This window comes from Crocuta crocuta, unplaced genomic scaffold, assembly GCF_008692635.1.
Source record: "Crocuta crocuta isolate KB4526 unplaced genomic scaffold, BGI_CrCroc_1.0 scaffold290, whole genome shotgun sequence".
Classification (NCBI taxonomy): Eukaryota; Metazoa; Chordata; class Mammalia; order Carnivora; family Hyaenidae; genus Crocuta; species Crocuta crocuta.
The window spans coordinates 7,405,214-7,418,545 of record NW_027527429.1 but is presented as its reverse complement, the minus strand read 5'-3'; the positions used below and the strand labels follow the sequence as shown (position 1 = coordinate 7,418,545).

The 13,332-nt window shown below is 39.2% G+C and overlaps 1 protein-coding gene across 1 annotated transcript in view; it reads left to right on the top strand.

Annotated features, from left to right (window-relative positions):
- Window positions 1-13,332, top strand: part of DIS3L2 (DIS3 like 3'-5' exoribonuclease 2) — a 373,116-nt gene that overhangs the window by 207,213 nt on the left and 152,571 nt on the right. The window contains exon 9 of the mRNA XM_077757924.1: window positions 5,485-5,658. Coding sequence (XP_077614050.1) covers window positions 5,485-5,658 — 174 coding nt within the window. The remainder of the gene's footprint in view (window positions 1-5,484; window positions 5,659-13,332) is intronic.

Here is a 13,332-nt window from a genome sequence, read left to right as displayed (position 1 = left end):
CAAACTCCAGTAACTTCACTAGGCTGTGTTTTGATGCTGATTTTCTGTATTAGTTTTTTCTGGGTCATGGCATATACTTTCTGTGTGTGAAATTTCTTTTATTTCAGGAAAGTTGTCTTAATGACATCATTGAAAATGTTTTCTATCCCATATATCTATTTCTTAACATTCAAGAATACCACTTATTCCAACATTGGATCTCCTTCATCTGCCTTTCATATCTATCTGTTTTCTCTGTAATCTTTTAAAAACTCTTTGTACTTTCCAGTTTCGTCTTCCTCACTTCTCTTAAGCTTTTTCTCAGTGAACCTTATTCTTTCTGGAGTCAGTTCTTCATTAGTTACCTCCTTCCTGTATGACCTTCATTTTTGGAGTGGTTTTATTTTTCTTCTCTACTTATTTTCTAGGTGTGAAGCACTAGGACTTTTAATTTCCTTTTGTAAAATTAATGTTTTTAGTATGCCCTTGACCTTTACTTTGAGAGCTTTCCTTAGAGTGGTAATATATTCTTGTGAAAATCTTTGGTCAAGATAACTGATTTCTGTGGCCACATACTTACAGAATATGTTTATCTTCTGCCATTTCTTTACCTTGTTTCTTTCTTCCTGTTGACATGCAGTATTTTTTTTTTTTTGGTGGAATGTCTGGAATGTGTCCTTTGCATCTGTAAATAATAAGGTCTTCCCAGATTTTAGTACTATATTTTAAAAGTTGGATATTATAAAATGCCTTTTGTTTAAACGTTTAGGCCGTTTCCCACTTCAGGCATAAGATAATCATTTTTGACCATTCTAAAATCACCAGGTAAGAGTCGGGTGGCCAGTGTGTTTTAAGTCTGGATCAGAGAGACCGTTACTGATGCTTTCGCCACATAGAAGAATGTGTTTCTTTTCATTGTAGTTTCATCCTCTACAGTCTCTGTTTGATCTATCTTATTGGTCAGACTTCCCCCAGAAACTACGTATGCTATCTGATTTTATGTATAATTAATTATTTTATGTGATTTCTGATACATTAGGGTGGAATTGTGTGAAATTGTGTTTTACAGGTAAATGGTCAAATATATTGGCAGTTTCATGTCTCATCATAATCTGTAATTAACTTCTCTGTGTTATTACTCACCATTCTTGAATCTTTACTTCTGAGTCATCCCTCAACTGGCTTGAATTGCAAATATGTTTTTTTTCCAGGAAATGGGTAGTATACTTTGTGCCTTGTTTTATCAGTTGGGAATCTTAGCTTCCAATTCAGAGGAACCATGACTATAGCCCCAGCAATATTAAAATCTCTCAGTTGTAGAGGTGAGTATTTTGGGAGTGGGTCTTATGATATTGAAAGGCACCACTCCTCCCATGCACTCTTGGTTCCCAGACCATGTGCTTGACTCTAGGATACTAAGAGCACCGTTATATCCTAGAGGATAGCACTCCAGCCTCATAAGGCGTTGCCTTCCAATTTAGTTCAATTAGTACACTATTACATCATTCTAATCCGTGAATTTAATGGGCTTTGTTACTTCTAGAAGACTAAATCCTCAATTACGAACAGCAGCGTTGAGTAATACAATAGTTTAAAAGACAATTTGGTAAATCTATGGATTGTGTTTCTATAAGCAAGATGGGTGGACCAAATGAAGGTAGCAAACCCAAATCCGGAATTAGTACTTCTTTTAATGGAGAGAAGTGACTGCCCTTTCGCAGAAGAGCTCAGCAAACTCAGTCTGCGATCAAGTAGTTGGTGGGTCTTCTTGCTGTGGTTTTGAGTCGGAGGCTCAGAGCTGGCTGCTGCTGGCAAACTGGCCTCCTGCAGATATGGCAGTCAGGTCAACATCAGTGAGAGGAAGTTCATGCTGTGGAGCTAATTTTCTGCTGCTTTGTGTACCTTGTTTTTGTTCCCATTGAGCACGCACTGCATTGGTTGGGGAAGGAGGTTCGTTGACGTTCTTGGGACAGATTGTCCTGCCTCCATAGTGGAAGTCTGGCTGCGCATTCTTATGGAACACAAATAGTCATACACTGGGCTCATTTCAGTAGGCCCATTTGATGCACATGTCTCTTCTCCAGATGTCCTTGTCACCGGTGCTCCCAATATTTCTTCTTTCAGGTCCCTATCCATCTGGCTAAACTTATAGCAGCTGCTCATCAGGCCATGTTTCTTCAGCCAAAGTAGACCCTGGATATATTGCTTGAAGTTCTGCTCACAGGGAGAGAGTTTCTGCTCTGCTGTCTTTTCAGAGACCACCCCTTAGAATGGATATAACCCTATCATAGTCCACTTATGATTCATGACAATGGAAGGTCAGTTGGAACTAGGCATCCAAGGTCCTCAGACCTTTCTGCATCCTCCTGTGTGTGTGTGTGTGTGTGTGTGTGTGTGTGTGTGTGTGTGTGTGTGGAGAGAAAGAGTGGCCTCTTCTCTGAGTCTTATTCTTTGTGATTAGTACCCCCATGTTTCACATAAGAGACTTTGTGAGTCCCTGAATTCAATGATGTAATAATTTACTGCCCTTGGAATTTCCCCCCCTACTTATACTGGCAGCTGCAAGAGATTCAAAATACTTGACTGAGGGACTCCTGGATGGCCCAGTAGGTTAAGTGTCTGCCTTCAGCTCAGGTCATGATCTTGTGGTTCGTGAGTTCTAACCCCACATTGGGCTCTCTACTGTCCACGCAGAGCCCACTTCAGATCCTCTGTCCCCTCCTCTCTCTGCCTCTGTTTCTCTCAAAAAAAAAAAAAAAAATTAAAAAACAAAAACGGAATACCTATTTGATATACATAGGAAGTCCCTGAGGTTTCAGCTTAGCCTGGAATCAAGGATGTAGAGGCTGAACATGTAACTCTTTGTTTACATCCGTTTTTCAGGTTCTTCAAGCCTCTCGCTTTCTGTGAGCTCTTTGATGTCTTTTCAATAAACTCCTTTTTCAATCAGTTAGTTTCTTGTGCTTGCAACCAAGAACCCAGACAGTTAAAGGCATTAATTTTAGGAGATGAATGTAGAAAACAGAACCTGAGCAACCTATGAGAATAATAGATGAGTTAGAAGTAACTCAGATCTCATTAATTTCCAAAATGTCCTTCAAACTTCAAAGGCAGCGACAACAGGTTCCTTAAATCCTCAATAGGAATTTCATTCTAGTGAACACAGGTAATAATGTAGTCATCTTGAAAATTAATGAGACTTAAGTCTTTCACTGTTTAGATCCTTCTGTTTATTTTTAAGTAAGCTCTACACCCAATGTGGGGCTTAAACGGTCAACCCTTAAATCAAAAGTTCCATCCTCCACTGACTGAGCCAGCCAAGAGCCCCATGTCTAGATTCTTTAAAAAAATTTTTTTCAACGTTTATTTTTGAGATAGAGAGAGATTGAATTTTAAGAATTTTAAGTCTGTGTTCATGAGGGATATTGACCTCATGAATCCTTTGTCTTATTTCGGTTTCAAGGTAAGGCTGACTTCCTGAAACCAGTTAGAAAGTGTTCCATCCTCATCCATATTCGGAAATAGTTTGTATGGAATTATTCATTCTTTCTTAATGCTGTACATGGTGGCATTTGCCAGTGATGCTATCTGGGCCTGGAGTTTTCTTTGTAGGAAGGTTTTAAAATATGAATTCAGTTTTTAAAATACATATAAGAGTATTAGGTATTGGTTTCAGTTTGAATAATCTTAGGCAGTTTGTGTCTTTCAAGGAATTTATCCATTCCATGCAAGTTGTTGAATGTATTGGCTTAAAGTCATTCATAATTCTCTTATCCTTTTAATGCTTGTAGGATCTATTTGATGTTTCCTCTTTCATTCCTGATACTGCTAACTTGGGTCTTTCCTTCTTTTTCTTGATTAGCCTCACTAGAAACTAATCTATTTTCTTTTCAAAGAATCAACTTTTGATTTTATTGGTTTTCTTTATTCTTCATTTTCTGTCCAGTGATTCTCATTTCTTAATTATTTTCTTCCTTCTGCTTACCTGGGATGTAATTTGCTTTTCTTTTTACAATTTTTTAAAGATAGAAGCTTAGATCACTGATATGACACATTTCTTCTCTTCTGATATGAGCATTTATTTAAAACATAAATTTCCCTCAAAGCAATGCTTTGGCTGCTTCTCACAAATATTGATATAATGTATTTTATTCAGTTTGAAATATCTTCTGATATTCTTTGTGTTTCTCATTTAGCCCACTGGTTGTTTAATTTCCAAATATTTATGGATCTTCCTGATAGCTTTCTGTATTTTTGCCCTCATATTTTTGCGGTCTTTGGCTTTTTGGTATGCTTTCTGGGAGATCACCGCCTAAGTCAGAGAACATGGCACTGATCTGAGCCCATGTTGTATGTGAGCAGCCCACAGACTGCCTCGAACCTATGCTGGTAGGTGGCTGTATGTGTCAATTATGGGCTTGTTTCTCTTGGCTGGCACGTGAGAGGCGGGGCCAGCCCTTCTGCCATCACTGCCCTATTCCAGTAGCAAGCCAGAAGGTGGGAATTTATTAAAAGTCTACGTATGAGGGCACCACATCCCCAGTCTCTCCCTTTACTACCTAAGAACTCTGACAGCCAGGCATCTACCCTTATACAGGACACAGAATCTTCTTCAAAAAAATTGAATGGCTCCAGAGAAAGCTCTAATGCCAGGGCCAAACTCCTTGCAAGAAGAGTATCTTATTTCCTATTGACTATCTGTATTCAACATGTCACTGAAGGCTTGTGGTCTGAACGTAGCATGCCAATACTTATGAGAATTGAGCGCTCTCAGTTTTGTTATATTTATAGATGACTCACAGGTGAAGAGTGATATTTGCCTTCTGACGGGTGGAACCCTACCCATAGCATCAGAACTATGCTATTAAATGCAATCTTGCTTTTAATGGCCCAGCACCCAAAATGCAAATGGTAGTTTGCCAAATGACCAGATTGTAGACAATTTTAACTTTCTTCTTAGTGCATTTCTGTATTTTCTAACTTCTCTACAGTGAACATATATTACTTGTGTGTTCAGATGAAAATATTTTAATATGTTAAGGTAAAAATTATAATTGTGAAAAAAATATAAGTGTCAGATCCAATCTAGTGAGCATGGCTTAAGGTGTAGGTTCTATGAAACTAAAGACTTAGCAGTAAACCGAGCTAATCAGATCTATCTCTAAAAGTGTTTACAAGAGAAGTAATTGACAAAAGCTTTTAACGATACCAATTTGACTTTTTCGTGAAAAACAATTGCAAGAGGTCCAAGAAAGACCATCTGGCCCAACTCCCCACATCAGAATTCCTGAGGAAAGTTAAAATTATACTGTAGTCAGGGATTTAAAAGGATAAGAGTATCACTGTCTCTTCTCCTTGGCCCCCTACTCGCTGGTGATGGTGTTCTTGCAGGAGAAAGGACAGGAGTTTTGAAGATTTTCCTACTACCTTCTTTTTTAGAGAACAAACGATGCCTATGATCCATTTATTCACTAATGCAGTTGTTCCTCTTTGTCCCGTCCGCAGGCAGCTGGCTAAGAGTCTTGGGCAGGCTGGTGAAATTGAGCCTGAAACAGAAGGAATACTAACAGAGTATGGTGTGGATTTCTCTGATTTTTCTTCAGAAGTCCTAGACTGTCTCCCTCAACGCCTCCCCTGGACAATTCCACCAGAGGAATTCAGCAAGAGAAGAGATTTAAGGTAAATACCCGAAGCTCTTTAAGAACAACACATTTCTACCTATCTTCAAACTTAACTTTCTTAGGGACGAGGCTCAGATATTGCCATCTTTCTACCAGCATTCAAGTTCAGTTCTATTGAGAATTAAATGCTCTGTACCAAGTATTGCAAATTATGGTGCGCAAGATAAATCACTGCCTGTTTATGTACGGCTAGCCCATGAGCTAATAAGAATGGTTTTCATAATTTTAAGTATTTGGAAAAACTCAAAAAGAAAAATAATCTTTAATGAAAATTATATGAAATTCAAATTTTAGCATCCATCAAGTTGTGTTGGAACACAGCCATGCTGTTGTTTTTGTGGCTATCGTTTCGCACAACAACATTAGGGTCGAATAATTGCAACAAAGACCATATGGTGTGCAAAGGGCTCTCTGGCCCTTTCGAGAAAAAGCGTGCTCGTCTCTCTTCTAGATCATTCTAATTTCAACAGATACAGTTGCCATCTTTTTTTCCTCCTTGTTATGCCCATAGATCTGGTTGAATAAAGACAGCGTTATCTGGTCAGAAGTACCTTCCTTTAAATGGGCCTCTTCAGGCACAGAGCAAAGGATTCAAAGCTTCTGTGCTTGGAGCTTCATTTTAAAGCTTTACTTTTAGGTCTGGAATTTGTTGGAAAGTACTTTTGTGGTATTTTTATAACAACATCTTCTTTGAAGATGTTTCTTCATTGTGGGATGTTAGTTCTTTTCTGATATTTCTCTTCAGAATTTGGTTTCAGTACTGGCATTCATTTTGGATGCCACATGGAGATATTTAGAACCAAGAAACTTTTCATACAGCGCACTGAGGCGGTGGAAGGGTTTTCGCTAAGGTCATCCCATGTCAGAGTCTTTTCCACCACACTCGCTCACTTCATGCGGCTGAACTTACGATACCTTCGCCCTTGCTGCCTGTGACTCCCCCTCGTTTGAGAATCCTCCTTCTCTGCCCCCTCTTGCTCTTGTATCTTTTAGGAATGTACTGCCTTTTTTTCTTCTCTTGCCAAACGTAGGCAAGGAAAAGGAGATGGCAATCCCCTTTCCTACTCATTAGTAGCTCTGATGGAACACACTTTATATTTGAAGTCACTTAACTGAAGTTACCGTCCTGGCTTTCGGCAGTAACCACCTGTCACGGAACTCCCACTGGTCAGCTATCTCCTCATGAGCTCTGAGATCTTGGGTCGAAACCTTACCCTCTCTGAACCTTCTTTTTCTCATATACAAATTGAAGGGCTTGTTTTCTGAGCTCTTTTCCTAAACCTAGGAGTCTGTAAAAAATTTTTACCGAGAAGGAATGTCTGAACTGTGTTGTTCGCACTGTAGGTCAGCGTAGTGTTTCTGCAGTAACTATCAACATTTGAAACGTACCTACCCTTTCACCCAAAAACTTGACTTCCAGGAAACCATCCTACTCAAAGAAGTGTGCAAGGAAAGATGTATAAGAATGTTCATTGCTGCTCTGTTGTGAAAGTGACATTGCCCATACTTTGTCCCTCAACAAAGGAATGGTTAAATAATGTATGTCAACAAGACAGCATGAAGCTGCCATCCTGAAGCTGCCATCAAGGAGCTAGATCCACTGGACTGTCCTAAAAGGATGGCCATAATATCTTGTCAGGTATATTATATAAAAATGCTCTCCAAGTGTATATACACATGCATATACATATCCGTACATATAAAAATATATACGCATCAATACAGGTCTGGAAGGAAATACATCAAACTGTTGGGAGTGATTAACCTGTGTGGACTCGGTCGAATAGCTGGTGGTAGGGAGGCAGTATTTTACTTCATTTTGCAAATTGCTCTATTTTCAAATTACTTTTTAAAATAACGTTTATATCTTTTAAAAATTATAAATGGGAATATCGGAAAAGAGAGGCGCTCAGTCTCTTCTAGCCGGATTCCTAGCTGATGGATAAATAATAAGACACTTCAGCAGTCAGCCCTTCCAGTGCGTTCTCTGTTCCCTCTCTTGGCTCCACCTCGCCTTTTTCGTTGGCCCCCGTTGCCTCCTGGTTTAGACCTCAGAGCAGGAGGCCTTCGTGTGCACAAGACCTCTGTGAAAATATGCCCATGTGTTCCCTGAGGGTCCCAAAGGTCCTGGGAGGCCACAGGGTGCCCCCTGCTAGGAGCATAGCAACAGAGATTTTCTTTTTTAAATCTACTTACACCTTCCCACACTTTCTCCTTGCCTATTATCTCTAGGATTAGGTTTCTAAAATTAAAATCTGATTTATTTTACTCCTTGGGCTTAAAATCTTTCAACTGCTTCCTGATACCTATAGTAGTAATCTCTAAACTTTTTTGAACATGCATTCCCAATAATGTTTATGTCTTTATTTTTAAATCACAAGTGTATTTACTACCTTGTTAATTTATCATGTACATTATATATATAAAAGTGGAAAAGCAAGAATAAAAGAAATTCTGAAGATATTTTTATTTTATTTTAAAAAGGTGTAGAACACTGTTTACTTTAAAAAGGTATAGAACACTTCACATTAATAATTTTACTTTTGGTGAGAGCAGTGTGATTGAAATTCTTTGTTATTTTTTTCAATTTTTGTTTTCACAGCCTGATATAGAAACACAAAGGTCTGATTATAAGTTCAGTGTATTCTGATACTTAGTTTTAGATTTAATGGTTATCAGAACTGAAAAAGATGCCTCAGAAGAAGTGAGTTGAACTTAACTAAATCATAATTTATGCTCATTTTTTAGTCCTATTCACCAATTCTATTCAGAAATATAATCCCGCTGTAAATTTTCATCTTTTATGATGTGTGTTAGGTCTGTGAACTGATTTAAAGGTGCTACATGTTTTTAGATTTTTTTTTAAATGGGTTCATAATCTTTGGTTATTCTTTAGTTAGCATCTATAAAAACTAGTTAGAAATTTCTGTCACGAAGTTTAAGTGTATAGATATGAGTAGTTTTGCAGCTTATACTCTAAGATAATTTTTAGGCCCCCAAATTGTATAACATGTCAAACACCCTTCTTAAAAATGTGGTCTTCAAAATATGAGCTTCTTATTTTATTTTCGTTCAGAAATCAATCACTTTTTTCTTATTGTTAAGACGCCACTTTTACTTTGAAGGAACAGATTTAGTGTGTTTACTTTTCCCTAAGGACCTGCTGGGTAACATATGATTGACAGTCATTGTTTTGAAATCATAATGTGACTGATGATGAATTTGTATTGGGAGCAGAAGAAATGTCAACTTTGCTATTTTCATGGTGTTAGTATAACTAATATAGTTGAGCATTACCTTTAGTCTGTGCATCTTTGTAATACTCTTTTTTAACCACTTGCCTATTTTGTAAGGATTAGTTTAGCTAAAACTAGGTAATTTCCATAAATCCATGTATGGGGCAAAGGCAAATACCCACTGATCACAGCTGGCTGAAAGCACAGGAAGTAATGAGAATGCCAGTGTCCTTGCCTCTGTGTTGTGGAGCACCAGCTCTTTCATCTGCACACCCCACTTGTCACCTGACCCACTTACCTTGTGAGGGCACCAGGGTTAACTGTTCACATATTTATGCAGTCATAGTTAACTTCTTAAGTTTTACAATAGAAGATAAACATAAAGAGAAGTCCACTGTATGTGGAAGTGTTTTGATCTGACTACCTCTTCCTCCTCGTTGGTCTTATGATAGATGTATTCAATTTTTCAACCAACAGATGTTAATTGAATACCATTCAAGGGCAGTGGGGATTCCGTATTTGGATGGAGTTGTGACAGAGGGACGAGGTCCTGGGCACAAGAGTTTGTAGTACTATGGTTTCTTCTGCTCAGAGGTGCAGTGCCTTCGAAGAGGTTTTTAATCAAAATTAATTTTCCTAGGAATGTCAGAAGAATTCGTAGTGAGTCCCAGCACCCCCTAAAAACTGTGTGCTTTGAATAAACTAATGCATATTCTGTAAACTCCCAAGTAAAACCTTGTCTTTTTCCCTTTTCTGTCTTCCGTATACAACTATTGATATATATTATTTTTACATGTGTACATGAAACATATGCCAAGTACTAAGTTAGTTACTGGAAATACAAAGACAAGCGAGGCCCAATTCTTGTTCTTGAGGAATTTACTCTTTCTCGGGGAGACAGATTTACCCTCCGATAAATTACAGTGGAGTATAGCAAGTGCCATAACATCAGCATGAGCAGGCTGCCAAGGGCCTTGGTGCTTAAGCTGAGATCTGGAAAGTGAGCAGGCATAGAGGGAACTAGAGTGACCAAAGCAGTCTTCCTTCAGTGATAGGCTGTGGCTGCAGAAAAGGTGACACCTTCCTCTAAGACTCCAGACCCTTCTGTAGACGGACTCACAGCTCCAATGGTTTTGACAGCTTCCTGACCCCTTCTGCTCGGCCACCCTGCCATGGAGCCCGCAGTGCTCCTCTGGCGGTAGCTACGTAAGGACTTCTACATACCCGTTTAGGTTTGGTATTTGAACAATTATATTTGGAACAGAAAAGTTCCATCAATCTTTAAACCTCATAATCCAATTATGTCAGTAAAATTCCAGTTTTTTAGTCCAGTGGAATTGGGGTAATATTTTGCAAACTGAAGTTGAGAGAAATAGTGTTTATTTTGAAAAGAAAAATGGTTGGTTAGCAATTTTCAAGAAGGAAGGCTGGTGTGAACTCCGAGGGGTGATCTGGCCCTTCTGATCAGGAGCACCGTTTTTCTGGACCTTGAGCTCCAGTCTCTGGAGAATCCCTGCTTGCATGGCCCAGACCTGCAGCTCTCTTCAGCAGGGCATCTGAGGTTAAAAAAGAAAAGAAAGGAAAAGAGAAAAGCAAGCGACACCAATACTACAGGCCTTTGGGGATCAGGAAGAGAGTGTATCCAAGGCAACTGCTTAAAGGGGGTTGCACCAGAAGCCCAAGAAACCCCAAGGTTATTTCTGAGACTGGCTCCAATTATTGCTAATTTCATTCTTATTATTTTGTTTCCTTTGTTGCTAAACTGGAATAGGAAACCAAAGCTTAAAAGCTCAATTAAAGTGGAAAATGGAAACCTAAATATTGGAGGGGGAAAATACCACGCTAAACTGATTTTTGTATTTTTCCTATAGTTAGTAATATTGTGGAAGTTTGGATCACATCACTTTTCGGTAAAATCTCAGCTTCCTTGAAGTGGAGGTGGTATCTATCGCTCTTCCCAGGAGAACTTGTGGAGATCTATTTCTTTACTATCCCCTCAATAAAAAGGGTGCCCAGTGACCTCCACTGGACCATTACAAATGTGAAACTTGGCACTTAAAATTGCTTGCTCTAAATTTTCCAATTGCTTTCTCTTTTTTTTTTTTTTTTCCATTTAATGTCCTTCTGCCAACTAGTGATTTTATTATTATAAACAGGACATTGTATTCACTTTTAAGAAGAAATATGAAGCTGGAGGTAAAATTACAAACTGCAGCTTCTCGGCTGCCAAAATAGAAAAGAGTGAGCTAAAAATACTGAGCGCAGAAAGGGTGCTGTGGCGAGAAATATTGAAATATCTTCAAGATGGAACCGTTCCAAAGAGCCAGACATTTCCTTTCACTCCAGGTAAAACCAACCTTGAAATAGCTACTTGAAAGGAGAGACATATAAAAACTAACCTCTTTCAGGTCAACCCTTTTGTGGGAAAGCTTTCAAACATAACTAACATTCAATGACTAATGATCTTGCTGTTTATCAGGAAGTCCAGTACGATTAAATTGCCATTTAGAAAAGGTTCCTCTGGTGAGGGAGTGTGGCAGCAGAGAAGGAGTACCAGAAGTGAGGCCCAGCTCTCCTGAGAACCAGCGGGGTGACCTTGAGCAGATTAGTTAAATTTGGGGAGACGAAGCGAGAGAGCACTTTCATCCTTTGTAAAATGGATTATTTGATCAGGTTAGGATTTTCAAATAAGTATGGGTAGATTGTGAGTCCTTTGGAGCTTTAATAGGCTGTCATGGAGTAAAAGGGTTCTGTGGCCAAATATTTTTGGAAAACAGTGGGGCAGTAGGTTTCTTAGGCCTTTTTCTCGTGAATCATCTCGTGGGCCTAGTGGTCCTCAGACCGCGCGCCGAAATTGTTAAACCAAATATTTCAAAATGTCCTCGCTCTGATGGAGTGTGATTCTTTGTTTGAGATGTCCGTTTGGAGTTGTTCGCAATCATCTCATCCTTGCATTTGAAAGAGGTGGTATTCCATTGGTGACTGGCCGCCACAGTTATCTGACAGATACAGTGACTGTGCCTCCCTGTCGGCTACACAGAGAATCCAAGGATCGTGCTTTAAGTCTTAGCTCTTCATTGCCACGGGAATCCCTTCTCTCCTTACCTGGAGCAAGATTAAATTGTTCTACATTAAACAGAGCAAGATTAAATTGTTCTACATTAAACAGGGAAGCTGTCATTGTCATTTGAAACTACTGGCAATGTTATTCCCTTCATGTAAATCCCAATTTACTCTTTATGAAATTACAAGTAGCTCATAGACAATAACAAAGGTGAATGGATCCTAATGCTTCTACAGAGTAGTGGCTTTTCAGAGCTCTCTGCTCAGCCAATCCTGCTGATGTTACTCTCACCTCTCTTCACTTTTTAATGTTGACAAGGATTTTAAAGCAACCTTTATGAAAATACTTTAACAAATGATTACGAATTCTCTTGAAACAAATTTTAAAAATCTCAATAAAGAAATTTTTTAGAAGAACCAAATGAAAAATATCAAAGTAAGAAATACTGTCACCAAAAACAAAACAAAACAAAATCTATCCAGAGTTCAATAGTAGATTAGAGATCATAGGATAGAATTAGTGAACTTGAAGACAGATCAAAAGAATTTACCTAGTATAAGCAAGAAGGATTTATGTGATAATAACAGAAGAGCTAACCTTTGTATCATTGGAGTCCCAGAATGAGAGGAGAGAGCAAATGGAATGGGGGATGTATTCAAAGAAGTAATGGCTGATAACTCCCCAAATTTGGCCAAGGATAAGCCTTCAGGAAGCTGAGTGGACCCCTATAAAGAGAAACACACTCTTCCTGTGTGTTCTCTACTTTCAGTCCTTGACTACAACACTGCCTCACTTCTCATACTAGAAGTGTGGGTTTTCAATCCCATAAACACCTCTGTGGCACCAGCTGGACATCCTACAATTGCACTCAATTCTGACACTGTCAACCTCGAGATAGTATCAGATCCCATAGGCTAAGGGCTCAATCCCATGCAGACTGCCCCCTCCAACTTCAAATGCCAGTTACAAGTCCAGCTTGTTACCTGTGCTTCTGGCCAGCAGGACATAAATTGAGGATTCCTAGGCCCCTTCCTCGGGTTCGATTAATTTGCTAGTGTAGCTCACAGAACCCAGTCAGGGAAACAGTTTACTTACTAGGTTACTAGTTTCTTGTAAAAGAATAGAACTCTGACACGTCTAGATGAAAGAGATGCATAGGGCGAGGTACGAGGGAACGTGGCATGGAGCCTCCATGCTCTCTCTGGACACACTGTCCTCCGGGCACGGCACCCACATACACCAACCTGGACGCTCTCTAACCCTGTGCTTTAAAGGTTTTTATGGAGGCTCCGTAGACATGACTGATTAAATCATTGGCCAATAGTGAATGAACTCACTATCTGCCCTCCCCCCTTCCCCCAATCCCCGCCCT